General features: G+C 42.9%; 1 protein-coding gene across 3 annotated transcripts in view; it reads right to left on the bottom strand.

The window, feature by feature from the left end:
- Positions 1-699: 699 nt before the first annotated feature.
- Positions 700-18,048, bottom strand: part of LOC137280690 (unconventional myosin-XVI-like) — a 236,700-nt gene continuing 219,351 nt past the window's right edge. For all 3 annotated transcript variants that reach the window (XM_067811903.1, XM_067811906.1, XM_067811904.1), the window contains exons 35-37: positions 9,750-9,853; positions 7,731-7,820; positions 700-4,365 (exon numbers count right to left, since the gene is read on the bottom strand). In XM_067811903.1, coding sequence (XP_067668004.1) covers positions 4,096-4,365; positions 7,731-7,820; positions 9,750-9,853 — 464 coding nt within the window. In that variant the 3' untranslated portion in view covers positions 700-4,095. The remainder of the gene's footprint in view (positions 4,366-7,730; positions 7,821-9,749; positions 9,854-18,048) is intronic.

The following is an 18,048-nucleotide window of genomic DNA, read 5'->3' as shown; positions in this document are numbered from 1 at the left end:
TCACTATTGATTTTTGCTGAAAAGAGTCACTGAACAAGTATGGTCGTAGCATTGTCGATGGCCGACTATTACATGACATTATACACCAGGAATGTCACATGTTAATGTCTGATGTGTCTGGCATCAGTATCGGGTGTGTCCCCCACGTGCTTGGATGACAGCTTGAATCCTCCTCATGCTACTATTAAACCTTCTGATAAGATCAAGTGGCAACTGCCGCCATTCTTCATGCAAAGCAGCTTCCAACTGTCGCAAGATTCTAGAGGCGGGGTTCTCTCAATCTCACACGGCTTCCAAGAAAGTACCATTCATGTTTAACAATGGTTAAAAGTTGCTCTACTATCATGAAATATATCAGGGGGTAGTTAGTTAAGTTCCAGGTGTATATATATATATATATACATCTTGTCTTGGCTCATGTTAAATATAATTACATGCATGAAAGCTGCAAGAACACCTCTGTAGACAGACCCTGTGGCTGGCCCATAATACAGCTACATCCACACTCATCACAACAAGGAACATTAGCATTTCTGTCCAAGTTTAAACATGAATCAGAATTTCCCCTGTGTTGAGTTATACAAAACCTTGATATGTTTGAAGGAGCTTTCAAGGTGGATGGTTTTGGAACAACTCATGAATACTAGTATCCTTCCAAAGCTGAGTCTGTAAACAAAGAATAACAAACCATTCTGCACATGACATGGATGAAAATGTTTATTTTCATGACCAGTGACAATTCTGTACATAAAACACAAAAATATATCTACAAATTAGAGGCTGGAAAATACAAAAGTTCCCCAAATCTGAGCATTACTAGAAAATATCTGCAGACAGGTATTATGCGTCACTACACGAGCCCAGTCAAACCGGTTTTTCCTTGGGGCGACACTGGGCAGGAAGTCAAACTCCTACAGCACACTTGGGAGTCTATCTCGGCCAAATAAAAATGGGGCAAAAAAGAAAAAAGGTATACGAGGCTGAATCCATTGTCACTCTTGTATATACTAAAGATGAAACTGATGGGAACTGTGCTCCATCATGTTGGGCAACACTGACAGCCTCCTGGCACATCTGTGTCAGTGTCCAAAGACCTTGACCTTGATAACCTTGATATGATCACCATGCACCACAATACTGTGAGAAGTGTGCCAAGTCAGGGAGTACCTGTCTTGACTAATGCTTATGTCAGTGCAAGTTAGCTGGCGTAAGCTCAGCTCTCTGTTTCCAAGGTCGCCAGGTCAAGGACATTCAACAGGGCATTAAGTACACATGAGGTTTGTAAATGTATCAAAAACTGTCAAGGTATACATCCAATACTAAGCTGTTAACATATTGGAGAATGTGTACATCATCTTCCAAAATATCGACAAACAAAAAAAACCTACCTCAGTAACTAGCCACCAAATTACAAACATGCTCACGTGAGCAAGCACAGATCTCTGGCTTCCCATATGTATTAATTTTGATTTAAAATTCAGTTTGGCGTGCACAGGGTATGTGCAAGAACTTCAAGGCAACTGTGATTTAGTTTGATTTTCATACGTCAGTACTAGAAGCATATCATTTAACATGGCCAGTCTAGCTGTGGGGGTCTAGTTGTGCCAGTCTAGCTGTGCGGGTCTAGTTGTGCCAGTCTAGCTGTGCGGGTCTAGTTGTGCCAGTCTAGCAGTCACAACAAAGTACCCATAAAGCCAGTTCAGTACTCTGATGACTGAATCCTGTGTTCTCCAGACAGTCACAGCACCTACACAGCTAGCTCAGCACTGATTCATGTGTACTGTATGCTGATGTCATGTGACAACAGGAAGCCAGAGATAATGAACACCGTGACATGGGTGTAATACATGAAGCAGGTGTTTGAGCAGTTATGATTGTCAATACTTAATGATTCAGCACCAAATATTGAATATAATCCACTATAATTGAACGATAAATATTACATACAATTAATTGTTGATTACAACCTTGTAAGTAAGCAGGAATTGAACTGCAAACAAGTGTTCACTGCTGTAAAGTTGAAATACTGATTTTATGAAAGTTACAATGAAACAAAATGGTCAGCTACATAATAACCATGCATATTGCTAGTGTGACAGGAAAACAAAATGATCCAGTGTTTGTAAAGAGATTGTGTCACTTGGACAAGGAGGGGGGAATCCGGATCAGTCCATGCGTAGTGGCACGTGCAAGCTAGCAATATGTCATCATGTAGCCAAAATTCAAAGAAAACACAGATATTCTTGAATCAGGAAGGAAGGTTACCACAACAATACTGCATTACACGTCCAATACACTACATTAAATGTGACACATTTTGTAAGTCTTGAATGGGTGTGCCTGCACAACACAGTGCATCTCACGTCAGTGCTGTGCTCCATCTGTTATTTAGTCACTTTTGTGCTCCATCAGTTATTCAGTGTTGTGCTCCGTTATTTCTTCAGTGTTGTGTACCATTAGTTATTCAGTTAGTGTTGTGTACCATTAGTTATTCAGTCAGTGTTGTGTACCATTAGTTATTCAGTCAGTGTTGTGCTCCGTCAGTAATTTAGTCACTGTTGTTTTCCAACAGTTACTCAGTGTTGTGCTCCGTCATTTATTCAGTCAGTGTTATGTTACATCAGTGTTGTGATCCATTAGTTATTCTGCCAGTGTTGTGTTCCGTCAGTGTTGTGCTCCATCAGTGTTTCAGTCAGTGTTGTGTACCATTAGTGATTCAGTTAGTGTTGTGTATCATTAGTTATTTAGTCACTGTTGTGTATCATCAGTTATTCAGTCAGTGTTGTGTTCTGTCACTGTTGTGATCCATCAGTTATTCAGTCTGTGTTATGTTCCATCAGTGTTGTGATCCATCAGTAATTCCGTCAGTGTTGTGTTCCATCAGTAATTCCGTCAGTGTTGTGATCCATCAGTTATTCCGTCCGTGTCCAGACAGACCCTGGAAGACCTTTCTCTTTATCACCACCAATTTCCACATACTGGACATGTTCACTTGTTGGTAATATTCACATACATAATATTCACATTCATGTAAAAACATCCACATAAAACATACAGTGACAAATACTCATGTAGAACAGCCACAAGCTTTCAGGTTCACGTAAAGATTCCTCCCAGTTACTGACACTACACCTGGGAGCAACCACCAACCACCAATTTAACATGGCTAGTCATGTTCGACACAGTCTGGACATGTTCCACAGTGTCTGGTCATGTCTAACACTGTCTATTCATGCCTGACACTGTAAGGTCATGCCTGACAATGTCTGGTCATGGCCAACACTGTCATGTCTGGCCAACAATGTCATGTCTAACACTGCCTGGTCAGATCCGGCACTGTCTGGTCATGTCCAACACTGTCTGGTCATGTGCGACACGAATTGTTGTTTATGCCACTGGTGATATTGCTTGGGGTAATGCAATGCCAGAAATCCCTGATTGTATTAATATTTCAAGTCCATCAGACAAACCAGTACAATGTTTGTGACAGATGGCAGCAACTAGCTGCAAGTCTACCCAGTGCACTTCAGTCATCACCCAATGACGTAAAGATGGAACTTGTTGTAATTGTAATCCAACACAGAGATAAACTGCATAGTTTTGTTTGCACTCACGAATTATACGTATCAGTCCTTCCTAAAGCAATGTGTTTGCTTGTTTATTTTATTCATAATCGTATCATAAATGCATATAAAAGAATTTTGATTGGCAGATTCTGTAGCTGTTGCTAAGCAACACACAACAATAATTTGCAAAATGCTGCAGGATAGGTTATAAATATACAGACAGTCATTGAGGTCTGTGCCAGTGCTGGAGGTCACACAGAAATAGTCTTCCCTGACCTTGACTGTAAGACCTAGTCGACACACATCCAAGACACAACATTGACAGACATAGCTACATGTACATCAAACAATGAGTGACCTTCTAGTGAAGGTCACATGGACATGTGTGTTACATGTAATATCTGTGTCACCAAGAACTCTGTGTTCAGGTCCCGTGGAAGACACAGTGAAACACCTCAGTAATTTGTTCACTTTCTGTCTTGTTTCTGAGAAAATGTTCAGCAGAAAAAAATATCACATTTTTAACCAATCAACTTGGAGGTGCTTCATCTTCTTCCTCAGGATTATATTCGTTGAAAAATGTCATTGGAACTTTCTCCCTCTTGAACAACAGCTCACGTTTCCATGGCGGCATGCTCTCCAGTTCCGCAGGGTCCATGGCCATGGCTGCAGGGGTAATGTTTGTGTTAGTCTTAGGGACACCACAGTCAGCATTGCTGGGACGCTCTATTTGGGGGGCTTTCTTTCCAACAGGTTTGGGCTCTTCCAGAGCATCCTTGGCAAGAGCTGCTTCCTGTTCCTGTTGAAGGAGTGACAGAGTGAGAGAGTGAGTGTCAAAGACAGATACCTGTTAAATGTCATTGTCAACGTCATATTACACTGTAACTTCCTGTTTTATGTGAGGTAGAGAGTGAGAGTCATGGAAGGAGAAGTGTTTAATGTCATGGTCAGCATAATATTACACTTCAGCTTTGTTCTCAACAACGACTATGTAACTATCGGCTGCAACATCCATGGCATAAACCAGCAGTAGAGTATCATGTACACTTGAGATGGGTGTGACCAGATACAACTTTACAACACATTTACTGCTTCTTTACAAAATAAGGCTACAAGTCAAATATTGGAACCTTTCCTCAGCGCTGTTCCTCTTTATTAATGACCTTATCATGAGGGGAATATGAAAAGACAGCAAAGTGGATGCTATAATATTCTCTCAATACATGGCATCAGTACACGGAGGGGGAAACTAAACACTGACGTCTAACAGTATAGAGGTGGGAGTGGAACACTGATCAGTATAGAGGTGGGAGTGGAACACTGACATCTATCTGTGTAGAGGTGGGAGTGGAACACTGATCAGTATAGAGGTGGGAGTGGAACACTGACATCTATCAGTATAGAGGTGGGAGTGGAACACTGATCAGTATAGAGTTGGGAGTGGAACACTGATCAGTATAGAGGTGGGAGTGGAACACTGACATCTATCAGTATAGAGGTGGGAGTGGAACACTGACATCTATCAGTATAGAGATGGGAGTGGAACACTGATCAGTATAGAGGTGGGAGTGGAACACTGACATCTATCAGTATAGAGGTGGGAGTGGAACACTGACATCTATCAGTATAGAGGTGGGAGTGGAACACTGATCAGTATAGAGGTGGGAGTGGAACACTGACATCTATCAGTATAGAGGTGGGACTGGAACACTGATCAGTATAGAGGTGGGAGTGGAACACTGACATCTATCAGTATAGAGGTGGGAGTGGAACACTGATCAGTATAGAGGTGGGAGTGGAACACTGACATCTATTAGTATAGAGGTGGGAGTGGAACACTGACATCTATCAGTATAGAGGTGGGAGTGGAACACTGATCAGTATAGAGTTGGGAGTGGAACACTGACATCTATCTGTATAGAGGTGGGAGTGGAACACTGATCAGTATAGAGGTGGGAGTGGAACACTGATCAGTATAGAGGTGGGAGTCGAACACTGATCAGTATAGAGGTGGGAGTGCAACACTGACATCTATCAGTATAGAGGTGGGAGTGGAACACTGATCAGTATAGAGGTGGGAGTGGAACAGTGACATCTATCAGTATAGAGGTGGGAGTGGAACACTGATCAGTATAGAGGTGGGAGTGGAACACTGATCAGTATAGAGGTGGGAGTGGAACAGTGACATCTTTCAGTATAGAGTTGGGAGTGGAACACTGATCAGTATAGAGGTGGGAGTGGAACACTGATCAGTATAGAGGTGGGAGTGGAACACTGATCAGTATAGAGGTGGGAGTGGAACACTGATCAGTATAGAGGTGGGAGTGGAACACTGATCAGTATAGCGGTGGGAGTGGAACAGTGACATCTATCAGTATAGAGGTGGGAGTGGAACAGTGACATCTATCAGTATAGAGGTGGGAGTGGAACACTGATCAGTATAGAGGTGGGAGTGGAACACTGACATCTATCAGTATAGAGGTGGGAGTGGAACACTGATCAGTATAGAGGTGGGAGTGGAACACTGACATCTATCAGTATAGAGGTGGGAGTGGAACACTGATCAGTATAGAGGTGGGAGTGGAACACTGATCAGTATAGAGGTGGGAGTGGAACACTGACATCTATCAGTATAGAGGTGGGAGCGGAACACTGACATCTATCAGTATAGAGGTGGGAGTGGAACACTGACATCTATCAGTATAGAGGTGGGAGTGGAACACTGACATCTATCAGTATGGAGGTGGGAGTGGAACACTGATCAGTATAGAGGTGGGAGTGGAACACTGATCAGTATAGAGGTGGGAGTGGAACACTGACATCTATCAGTATAGAGGTGGGAGTGGAACAGCTGACATCTATCAGTATAGAGGTGGGAGTGGAACACTGACATCTATCAGTATAGAGTTGGGAGTGGAACACTGATCAGTATAGAGGTGGGAGCGGACCACTGACAACTATCAGTATAGAGTTGGGAGTGGAACACTGATCAGTATAGAGGTGGGAGTGGAACACTGATCAGTATAGAGGTGGGAGTGGAACACTGACATCTGTCAGTATAGAGTTGGGAGTGGAACACTGATCAGTATAGAGGTGGGAGTGGAACACTGATCAGTATAGAGGTGGGAGTGGAACACTGACATCTATCAGTATAGAGGTGGGAGTGGAACACTGACATCTATCAGTATAGAGGTGGGAGTGGAACACTGATCAGTATAGAGGTGGGAGCGGACCACTGACATCTATCAGTTTAGAGTTGGGAGTGGAACACTGATCAGTGTTGAGGTGGGAGTGGAACACTGATCAGTATAGAGGTGGGAGTGGAACACTGATCAGTATAGAGGTGGGAGTGGAACACTGATCAGTATAGAGGTGGGAGTGGAACAGTGACATCTATCAGTACAGAGGTGGGAGTGGAACACTGATCAGTATAGAGGTGGGAGTGGAACACTGATCAGTATAGAGGTGGGAGTGGAACACTGATCAGTATAGAGGTGTGAGCGGAACACTGATCAGTATAGAGGTGGGAGCGGAACACTGACATCTATCAGTATAGAGGTGGGAGTGGAACACTGATCAGTATAGAGGTGGGAGTGGAACACTGACATCTATCAGTACAGAGGTGGGAGTGGAACACTGATCAGTATAGAGGTGGGAGTGGAACACTGACATCTATCAGTATAGAGGTGGGAGCGGAACACTGACATCTATCAGTATAGAGGTGGGAGTGGAACACTGATCAGTATAGAGGTGGGAGTGGAACACTGACATCTATCACTATAGAGGTGGGAGTGGAACACTGACATCTATCAGTACAGAGGTGGGAGTGGAACACTGACATCTATCAGTATAGAGGTGGGAGTGGAACACTGATCAGTATAGAGGTGGGAGCGGAACACTGACATCTATCAGTATAGAGGTGGGAGTGGAACACTGATCAGTATAGAGGTGGGAGTGGAACACTGACATCTATCAGTACAGAGGTGGGAGAGGAACACTGATCAGTATAGAGGTGGGAGTGGAACACTGATCAGTATAGAGGTGGGAGTGGAACACTGATCAGTATAGAGGTGGGAGTGGAACAGTGACATCTATCAGTATAGAGGTGGGAGCGGAACAGTGACATCTATCTGTATAGAGGTGGGAGCGGAACAGTGACATTACCTCCTGGGATTTCTTCATAAGTATCTTCCTTTTCCACTCAGGGACATCCTTCCACTTGGCTTGCTCTTCCCTCTCCCTCAGGATCTTTCGCTATGACATTAACGAAAAAGTCTCAACTTCTACTTTCTGAGCAACATTTTCACACATAATCTCAACTTCCTGTTCCTCTACAACATCAACAAACAATCTCAAGTTCCTGTTTCTGTGCAACATCAACAAACAATCTCAGCTTCCTGTTTCTCTACAACATCAACAAACAATCTCAGCTTCCTGTTTCTCTGAAACATCAACAAACATTCTCAGCTTCCTGTTTCTGCGCAACATCAACAAACAATCTCAACTTCTTCCTGTTTCTCTACAACATCAACAAACAATCTCAGCTTCCTGTTTCTCTGCAAAGTCAACACACAATCTCAGCTTCCTGTTTCTCTACTACATCAACAAACAGTCTCAACTTCCTGTTTCTCTACAACATCAACAAACAATCTCAACTTCCTGTTTCTCTACAACATCAACAAACAATCTCAGCTTCCTGTTTCTCTGCAAAGTCAACAAACAATCTCAGCTTCCTGTTTCTCTACAACATGAACAAACAATCTCAACTTCCTGTTTCTCTGCAAAGTCAACAAACAATCTCAGCTTCCTGTTTCTCTGCAAAGTCAACACACAATCTCAGCTTCCTGTTTCTCTACTACATCAACAAACAGTCTCAACTTCCTGTTTCTCTGAAACATCAACAAACAATCTCAACTTCCTTTTTCTCTACAACATCAACAAACATTCTCAGCTTCCTGTTTCTCTACAACATCAACAAACAATCTCAACTTCTTCCTGTTTTTCTACAACACCAACAAACAATCTCAGCTTCCTGTTTCTCTGCAAAGTCAACAAACAATCTCAACTTCCTATTTCTCTACAACATCAACAAACAATCTCAACTTCCTGTTTCTCTGCAAAGTCAACAAACAATCTCAACTTCCTATTTCTCTACAACATCAACAAACAATCTCAGCTTCCTGTTTCTCTACAACATCAACAAACAATCTCAACGTCCTGTTTCTCTGCAAAGTCAACAAACAATCTCAGCTTCCTGTTTCTCTACTACATCAACAAACAATCTCAACTTCCTGTTTCTCTACAACATCAACAAACAATCTCAACTTCCTGTTTCTCTGAAACATCAACAAACAATCTCAGCTTCCTGTTCCTGCGCAACATCAACAAACAATCTCAACTTCTTCCTGTTTCTCTGAAACATCAACAACCAATCTCAGCTTCCTCTTCCTTTAGAACATTAAGATAAAATCTCAACTTCCTGTTTCTCTACAACATCAACAAACAATCTCAGCTTCCTGTTTCTCTACAACATCAACAAACAATCTCAACTTCCTGTTTCTCTACAACATCAACAAACAATCTCAGCTTCCTCTTCCTTTAGAACATTAAGATAAAATCTCAACTTCCTGTTTCTCTACAACATCAACAAACAATCTCAGCTTCCTCTTCCTTTAGAACATTAAGATAAAATCTCAACTAGCTACTTCTGTACAACATTCAGTAACAATCTCAACTTCTTCTACCTCTATAATATTTACAAACAATCTCAAATTAATTTTCCACATGAACTAACAATCTCAAATAGTTCCTCAACAAACAATCTCAAGTTCTTCTATGCAAAAGTCACAAACAATCTCAATCTCCTCTTCCTCTACAACATTCACAATCTTAACTTCCTTTTTAACATTAAGAAACAATCCTAACTTTCTCTTCCTCTGCAACATTAACAATCTCAAATTACTCTTCCACATCAACTGACAATCTCAACTAGCTCTTCCTCCAAAACATTCATGAACAATGGCAACTTCACAAACAATGTCAAATTCTTCGTCCTCTTCAACATCAACAAAGAATCTCAACTTCCCCTTCCTTTGCACCACAAACACTCATTTTGTCTTTGTCAGCAATATCCACACAAATGTGAAGCTATGTTTCAGAGTTGTAACATTCGGGTGTACATACAACATATTCTTCTATCTTCTCTCTATTCTTCTTTTCCACCATCTCTCGCTTCCAGTTGGGTGTGTCCTGAGTGATGGGCACCACACCTGGCACGCTGCTGATGTCTGCAACACAGGTATACTATTGTCAACATAGGTATATCATAAGTATATCAATATCAACACACATATATTATTGTCAACACAGATATATCATATCAATACAAGTATATCACTGTCAATACAGGAGGTACATTACAGGTATATCATTGTCAATACCGGAGGTAAATTACATGTATATCATTGTCAATACAAGTATATCATTGTCAATACAGGAGATATATTACACATGTACCATTGTCAACACAGGGGGTACATTATCATTGTCAACACAGTATATCATTGTCAACACAGGAGGTACATTATCATTGTCAACACAGTATATCATTGTCAATCAGGGGGAATATTACACATATATCAATGTCGATACAGGTATATCATTTGTCAATCAGGAGGCATATTACACTTAAACCAAAACTGCCTCCATTACACGACATATCCCTCCAATAAGAACAGAACAGGAAGCCAGTATCTTTCATTTATTGGCGACCTAAGTTCGTATATTGACGACTTTAGTGCGTATATTGGAGTCCCACTTTCAAATACTGGCGCCCTATTACTGACCCTGTCCTTACGCAGACATCAGAACAGTAATACCCCAGTTGGTGAAATACAGAAACAAAAATTCAATGTTTTCATGCATTTATTACATGTCAAATGTCACTCTAGCACTGCCACGTTCCACTACAAAGTGTACACATTTAGCAGCAGTATAACGGGGAACAACGCATGGGCTTTACACTTTGTCCGTTTGTGGGGAATCGAACCCGTGCCGCAGACACCTTAACCATTAAGCTACCTCACTTATTAATTACGTATATGGGCTGGGAGGTAGCCTACTGGTTATAGTGCCTGCTGCATGGGTTCGATTCCTAATATGAATTTCATTTTTTTTAAATTTAAGATTTTAAGCAGTCACCATATTATGTATTGACCTCAATGGCTTTTGGTCAAGTCTGTATGGAGAACTGGCCCATTCAAATAAAAAGCGGTTTTAAGCAATCAACTCCCACAATGCATTCTCCTCCTGTGGTGTTGTGATGACAGTTTGTCTAGCCTTCTATGCATGCCAAACCAACCTGTGCCAGTGATTACATGGTTCTTAAACTCATAAAAGCGAGATCAGTGGTTAGGTTTACATCGACCACTTTGGTGCAAGAATTTCTGCATCGGAATAACTATCTCATGAATTATGTTGCCCTTGAACTGGCCTCCCTTTTGGTTCCTTGTCCATGAGGCCCGGGTTGCAATATTGGCCCTCAGTAACCCCTGCTTGTCATAAGAATCGACTGACGCGATCGGGTGGTCAGACTCGCTGACTTGGTTGACACAGGTCATCAGTTCCTAATTGCGCAGATCGATGCTCATGCTGTTGATCACTAGATTGTCTGGGCAAGACTCGATTATTTACAGACCGCCACTATATAGCTGTAATATTGTTGAAGGCAGCGTAAAAGTAAACTCTTTCACCCCTTTGAGTCCTTACCTCTGTGACAGACTCAGCTATTCAGATGTTCAGATATACCTAATATTTTGCTGCCTGACTGGACTTCACACCCATCCCTTCCGAGTCTTCGGTGTTTATTCCTTACGTATACCAAGAGGAATATTACATATCATTGTCAACACAGGAGGAACATTACATATATATCTTTGTCAGTACAAGAGGTATATTACGATAAGGGTCTTGAGTCCAAGTGAGGGTTTCAGTGAAATCCCTTTTCTAACTGGCATGCTGGTCTGCTTGGGGGAAATTAACTCAGCAAAGAGTCTGAAGATACATGAAACTAATCTTAAACTAATCGTATCACAGTCTGAGACATCAATACAGTTTGCTACAGCCTGAGACATTGCTACAGCCTATTTCCTTTTCCTCTGCAACATCACTACATCTTGCTACAGTATGAGACATCACTATGGTCTGCTCCTTCTGGTGAAGTCTGGGCATTCCTGCTGGTGAAGTCTTGGCATTCCTTCTGGTGAAATCTGGGCATTACTTCTGGAGAAGTGGTAGACCTAAGTAAATGTGTAGAGCTACATATCAACTATACCACTGTCATGGGTATGACACTGTCTCTGGCCACACAGACCAGTAATTGTCTCCTAATCTCTGGTATACAATACCACTCAAACAATCACTTGTAACTAGAGGCACTAATAAAACATGAGGAAGTGCTTCAGTGGAGAGTCAGCCCAAGGAAGTGAGCCTGCAGTCAGGAATTTGGTGCTAAAGGCACATGGCATACCTCGTCAGCATGTGGACTGAGTCATACCCTGCAGACCATGCTTTAAACTCCATCTGGGGACCTGGACAGTACACTTGTACCCATAGTAGGTTTGAGCATGTGTATGTTAAATAGAGAAACTTGACTCGGAAAGATTTGTGCCCCTATCCCCACTTTAAATTTCATTCTAGTCATATCACCTGAAAATGGGGACTGTGAGACAGACTATGTTGCATCTAGGCAGTAGGGAAAATGTATTTCAGACACTGTGAGACAGACTACATTCAGTTAGGCAGTAGAGAAAATGTGGTTTAGGGACCGTGAGACAGACTACATTGCAGTTAGGCAGTAGGGAAAATGTATGTAAGAGACTGTGAGACAGACTACATTGTAGGGAGAGCTAGGCAGTAGGGAAAATAATGCGGTTTTGGGACTTATTTACAGTGAGACAGACTAGATGCTGCAGGGCACTGACCTATCCAGCAAGTGATATCCCTGGAGTTGGCAAACCTATTGAGCTTTTGCCATCCAATCTCTGATCAGAAGTCTGCAGTCTGCTGCAGGTACATCAGTGACAAAGATTTTTCCTCAGTTCTGGATTAATTTAGGCTGTGGCTCATGTTTTGGGCACAGAACAGCAGATCCCCAAAAGATTGGGATGGAATGTATATAGTTGAGATATGCTCCATGCCATGCCTAGAACACCAGGATTTCACTTGCTGCAGCCATCCCTGCAAAACCTCCCTCATAGTTTCCATCCTATCAGAGTTAGCATGTGTTTATTGCAGTGATAAATCAAAAACCAGCAGAGCCTCACTGCTATAGTGAGTGATACATGATACATCTCACTGAGTGTATGTCCATGATATTGCCCTACCAGCTCACCACATTCACTGGATGATTGACTGCTGATTGCAGTAACCAGCTGATTACTGGTGTGCCCAACTGTCTTCCTGCCAGCCGCAGTAAAACTCAAAGTGATCACTTCTAAAACTCATTTCATAATAAATATCACAAAATCCTATTTTATCTAACTGGGAAGGAGATAATTGTAGGTTGTATTAGGGATCTATCATGGAACTGATCTCATCTGGGTACTTGAGACATGTGGCTGGCCAGGTGGGGGGAATTCCACTGATGTTATCGGTGTTAGTAGTTGTCGGCAAGTACAATGTTGTTTTCAGACATGATGGAAACTGATAAGATGATGGAGTGGCTTTTTCCAAGTCATTACTGTATCATACTCAGATTAAGAAAGGGCCTGAAGAAGGCTCCAGAAACAGCACAGACCAGCTTCTGCACCACTACTCATGGTCTTACACTTCTGGTGTAGCAGACAGCTTCAGTAGTATAGGGAATGACAGTTCTAAAACACTTTCAAGAAAAGTCTCTACAAAGCCTTATTTACTAAATAAGGCTTTGGTTGGGTCATTAGTTCTTGCTACTATTACCCCTACTACAAAAAAGTTGGCGTGCCAACTTGCTACTATTACCGTGTGTTGGTGGTAACACTGTGCCTATGTCACGTTTATATCGATGAAACAGTTTAACGTGAACCGCCTATGATCTCTTTGGTGTTCGTAATAAAGGCTTGCTGGGCTTTTTGTATCCCCTGTTCTATGTACTTTTTTTTCTCGTCCTCGCTGATAGCAGACTTACGAGACTTGGACCGAATATCTTGTTTCATTCCGTTATATTTTGTGAGTTCAGAGAGGATTGAACGAAACTCCTCTTCTGAGATCTTACTATCAGAGAGTGCCGTGGAAATACGCTCACTCACTGTGTTGAGCTTTGCTTCGGCCAGAACCCTGATCTCGTCGTGTTTCAATGCCTTACGATGCAGTCTGCGTGATACCAACTTAAGCGCCAACCCTAACACCCCCGCTATCCCAGCTGTTATTTCAAAACCTAGCACTATAGGTGCAGCCACGATGGTGGTTAACAACCCAACACCTGCAGCCCCTAGTCCCATGCTGGTTGCCATAAGGGTAGTGTCAGCCCCGTCCACGATATTGAAAGCTCTATTGTACTTCTTACATAGTGCTTTCCCCGTGTCACGGTCATGTTCTAGTTGACGTTTCACATCACATAACTGCCTCAAGCGGAACCCATCTACGGTTTCCAACGTCTTCGCTACTTCCTCTACGACTGGGTACAGACCCATCCTATAATATATATTATGAAAGATATTTTAATTGGGTTTCAGTTAAAAATCTATTAATGAATTTGAAGTCTACAAGATCTAGACTATTAGTCAGGGTAATAGGTGAGAGTCTAATAGAATTTCCTGTTGTAATAAAAACCCCACTGAGGCTTATTAAGCGGTTTATAGGGTCCGCGTAGGTATCCCGTTGCATAACAATACGACAATATTGGTCTTGGTGTTCGTCAAACCAGTGTATTGACACCCCGGGTAAAAATTGGTGTACTCTTGAGGTGTTTTCATTATCTAAACCAAAGAAGACTTCTATGGTGAGTGTGAAAGGGACTAATATTCTATCAAGATATCTGCTATAAGCATTATTGCTAAATGTTAATTTATTTTTTTTTATAGACTTTAACATATTTTTTTCGATACCAAGAGTTATCATACGTAATTCACTCTCCGGAATGAAATCCCCGGGCCAGATACCGTTATTCCTAATCTTAGAGACCAACTCCAATTCTTCCACCCCATCTTTTAATGTGATATAAGGTGAGGTGAAAGTTAAGTTGATCAGCCATTTGGGCTCTTTTAAATCTGATAACGACACCCGTCTGTACACGTTGTCTTTGAAGTGCAGGATATATAAGGCGTCTTCCTCACCAGGCTGATCGAAAACCCTCCGTATCTCCTAGGTCGTTAAGCGTAGTGTTGGGATGATGACTGGTCATTATTATACTATTACAATATATTTTCCAACTGTTTTTTTGATAATAGTTCAGGGGTGAACTTCATACCCATGAAGTGTATGTTGGCAGGCAGGAAGATATTGGTTAGTGATATCGTGTTTTCCACGATCACGTTGACCCCCTGCAGACTGGTGTTGGAGTCGGAACCCACCCGCACGTAAACGTTGCAAACTTGATACTGGTGTCGTTTCCCCCACCCGAGTTTGATCCCTTTCACGATCTGGACATCATTCCCCGATGGTTCCCCTAGGTAGACTTTGATGATCAGTGTTGAGTTTGCCGGTAGACTCTCTAATATAGTGACCACGCCTTCGAATTCAGACACCAACTGCAATTTCACGTTTTGTATGGTCAGTTTACTCGATAGCATGTGGGCTGCCATAGTGTCGAGTGGGCTGACGACTATGCTACGTCTCTGAGTTGGGACGTAAGCCACGAGCAGGGTTCCATTGTTCATGACTTTGTTTAGGTGGTTGTCTTTGTTATCCGTGAACACGTAGGGAGAGACGAGTCTAATATTGAGAAACCAGTCGTCGTTATCGGGTAACAACACCCACTTGCCATCTTCGGTGAAGACGAGCATATATGGTTTGTTTTGGACGACGGTAGTGCTCTCAACATCGTCTAAGTCGAACAGTTTACCCCCGAACGATGGGTATATTATCCAGTTATTATCACCGGTGTTGACAAGGGCGTACTTAGTGTTGACTTTTGCTCTTGTGGTATCTATTATATCACTTAGGGCTCCACCGGAGGGGACTTCAACGCGTTTGTAAATGTTGTTTTTCAGTTGAAAGGCGTACGATGTACCATCTACTCCGGGAGCGTCGAAACCGCGCGTGTGTCCGAGGTCGGAGATCCCGATATTGACGCATTTTTTCACTCCGGGCCCTTGTGCGCTGGTCATTTTACATGAAGCGTTAAGCTGAGGTATTCTATATTTACAGGATTATGATTTATATCTAACACCGATATTGTCAGCTCAGGTATGTTGCCCTGGGTTAATCTCTTATACTGCCGTGGTGAAAACGACTCGGTTCTACCGTCGTTGAATTTCTCAGTTTTCACCGGCACTGCTCTCAGTATAGTGGAAGGGTGACCTCCTTGAATGTTGTACGTTGTGCTCACCTGACCGAGATGAATGTACAGCTCTCGGTACGGTACTAGATCAGGTAACTTCGTGCCTGTGACGGTTGTTGTTGGTTTTATCTCGTCAGGAGACATACCGAGTATCCTCGCTAATGGTCGGCCGAGCCTCAATGAGGTTCTTCCGTTGTTGATTAACACCACTGTACCGTTTGAGTCGTTCATCTTGAGTTCGGCTCCCAGGGGTTTGAAGACCTCGTCGTTTAGAGAGCACACGCTGTAGTAGCCGTCAGTTATCTGGCTGCGAGTTCCACTGACGAACAGCTTATTGTTGCTGATGTTGATGTTAGTCCATTGCGGTAGGTAGGTGATATCGCAGAGTGCGACTTCGAGTTGGCCTGATGTGTTATCGATCGCGTGCGTCAGCTGAACGGCCTCACTGCTCGTTATTCCTGGAAGTGTTATGTACATGTTAGAGTATATATGCTCATTATATAAGAGTTTTAAAATGTTGTTTTACCCTAAACTGGACGTAGATTTCTCCCCCATGAAGATCGTGGTTGCTCCTGAGTTGTATTTCAATGCCCAGCTTTTAGATGTGTTCGATAAGTATAAGCTTTCGGTGACTAACATCAAGGCAGTCCACGCTTGGTTCAACAACCCTATGCAGTTCAAAGCGTGGGACGCAACAAACAACCCGTACGATAGACGGGTCTACGAACGTATTTGCAATGAATTCGAAATAAACCCGAAGACGGATTGGCGTTTGCCGGGGCTGAACCACGGGTTGGGTATTCCTTACAGCGATGGGCTCTCAGTAAAAGCATTTAAGAAAGATTTACTAACAAACTTTATGAAACGAAAAATGTTTAGTACTGGGAATTTTTTCCATGCATTAGATGATATTGTTCCTAAACCTACCAAATATGGACCAAAACCAGTGAAAGATGCAAGTGATGATTTACTGAAACGAGGTATACTTAGGCAGGACTTTGCTTTATCGAGTAATGAATGGAGGGATGATCGTATGGACTTTGAAGGTGGTGTTGCTTTCACAATCCAGAAAGTGGAGCAGTCAACCGCAGACGGGTGGAAAATGTTTATGCTGGACAAGTCGAAAGGATTCACTCGTGCCAGGGTAGTCAGGTTGAACGACTCGATTCGAACGTACGTGTGGGCGCTGTTGGGTGCGCAGTCGATGACGCGTTCCAACATCCTCGGTAAGGGAACTGCTTACGACGCTCAGAAACAGTTCGTTTCCAACGTTGAGGATGCTATCAATTCTCCAGTTGATCTCCCGTGGGCCATCGACCGTTACCAAAACGTGTTAGAATACGCCAGATCGAAAGTCAATTACGTGTTCGGCGTGGGGCTGTACATGGCTCCGAGTGATATGCAACTGAGAGTAAAAAAAGTGGTGGGTTATAACAACAAAATAGTCATAGCCACGGCGGATCAAAAGTTGGGTATCAACCCCGATATTAACACCACCTATATCCCACACATTCCACCACGTGAAACGGGTATAGTGACGTCACCCCCGGAGTCTAAAGTTCATGTGGAGGTACCCCCCACACACCCTCATATGCAGGTGGGGGTACCCCCCTATCAGCAGCATATTGATAGTAAAACGGCCCTGGTGGTTGGTGGGGTAGCTTTGGGACTTATTTGGTTAAAGATTTTTTAGCCGCTACGTACACCAGACCCGCCACGGCGACGATGGCTGCCCACAGGTTTTGACTGAGCCACATGGCAGTTTTAGACAGAGCGCTCAACAACCACGAGACGATGCTACCCAGGATGCCGGGAAGGGCTTCGGCGGCTTTACCAGCCAGTTTAGCTAGGCCTTCCCCGAGTTTTTTTATCCAGTCTTTAACACCCCCACTGCCACTTGGAGTTCCGCCGCCGGCAGGCACCACAGTACCCCCTGTCAGTGACACCACCAGGGTTGATATGATGAAACCAAATGCAGTCAGAATGCTGGCGATGGTGATCCCT

The sequence above is a fragment of the Haliotis asinina genome, chromosome 4, assembly GCF_037392515.1.
Source record: "Haliotis asinina isolate JCU_RB_2024 chromosome 4, JCU_Hal_asi_v2, whole genome shotgun sequence".
Taxonomy (NCBI): Eukaryota; Metazoa; Mollusca; class Gastropoda; order Lepetellida; family Haliotidae; genus Haliotis; species Haliotis asinina.
The sequence above is the reverse complement of the archived record's forward strand: the minus strand, read 5'-3'. Positions and strand labels throughout refer to the sequence as shown.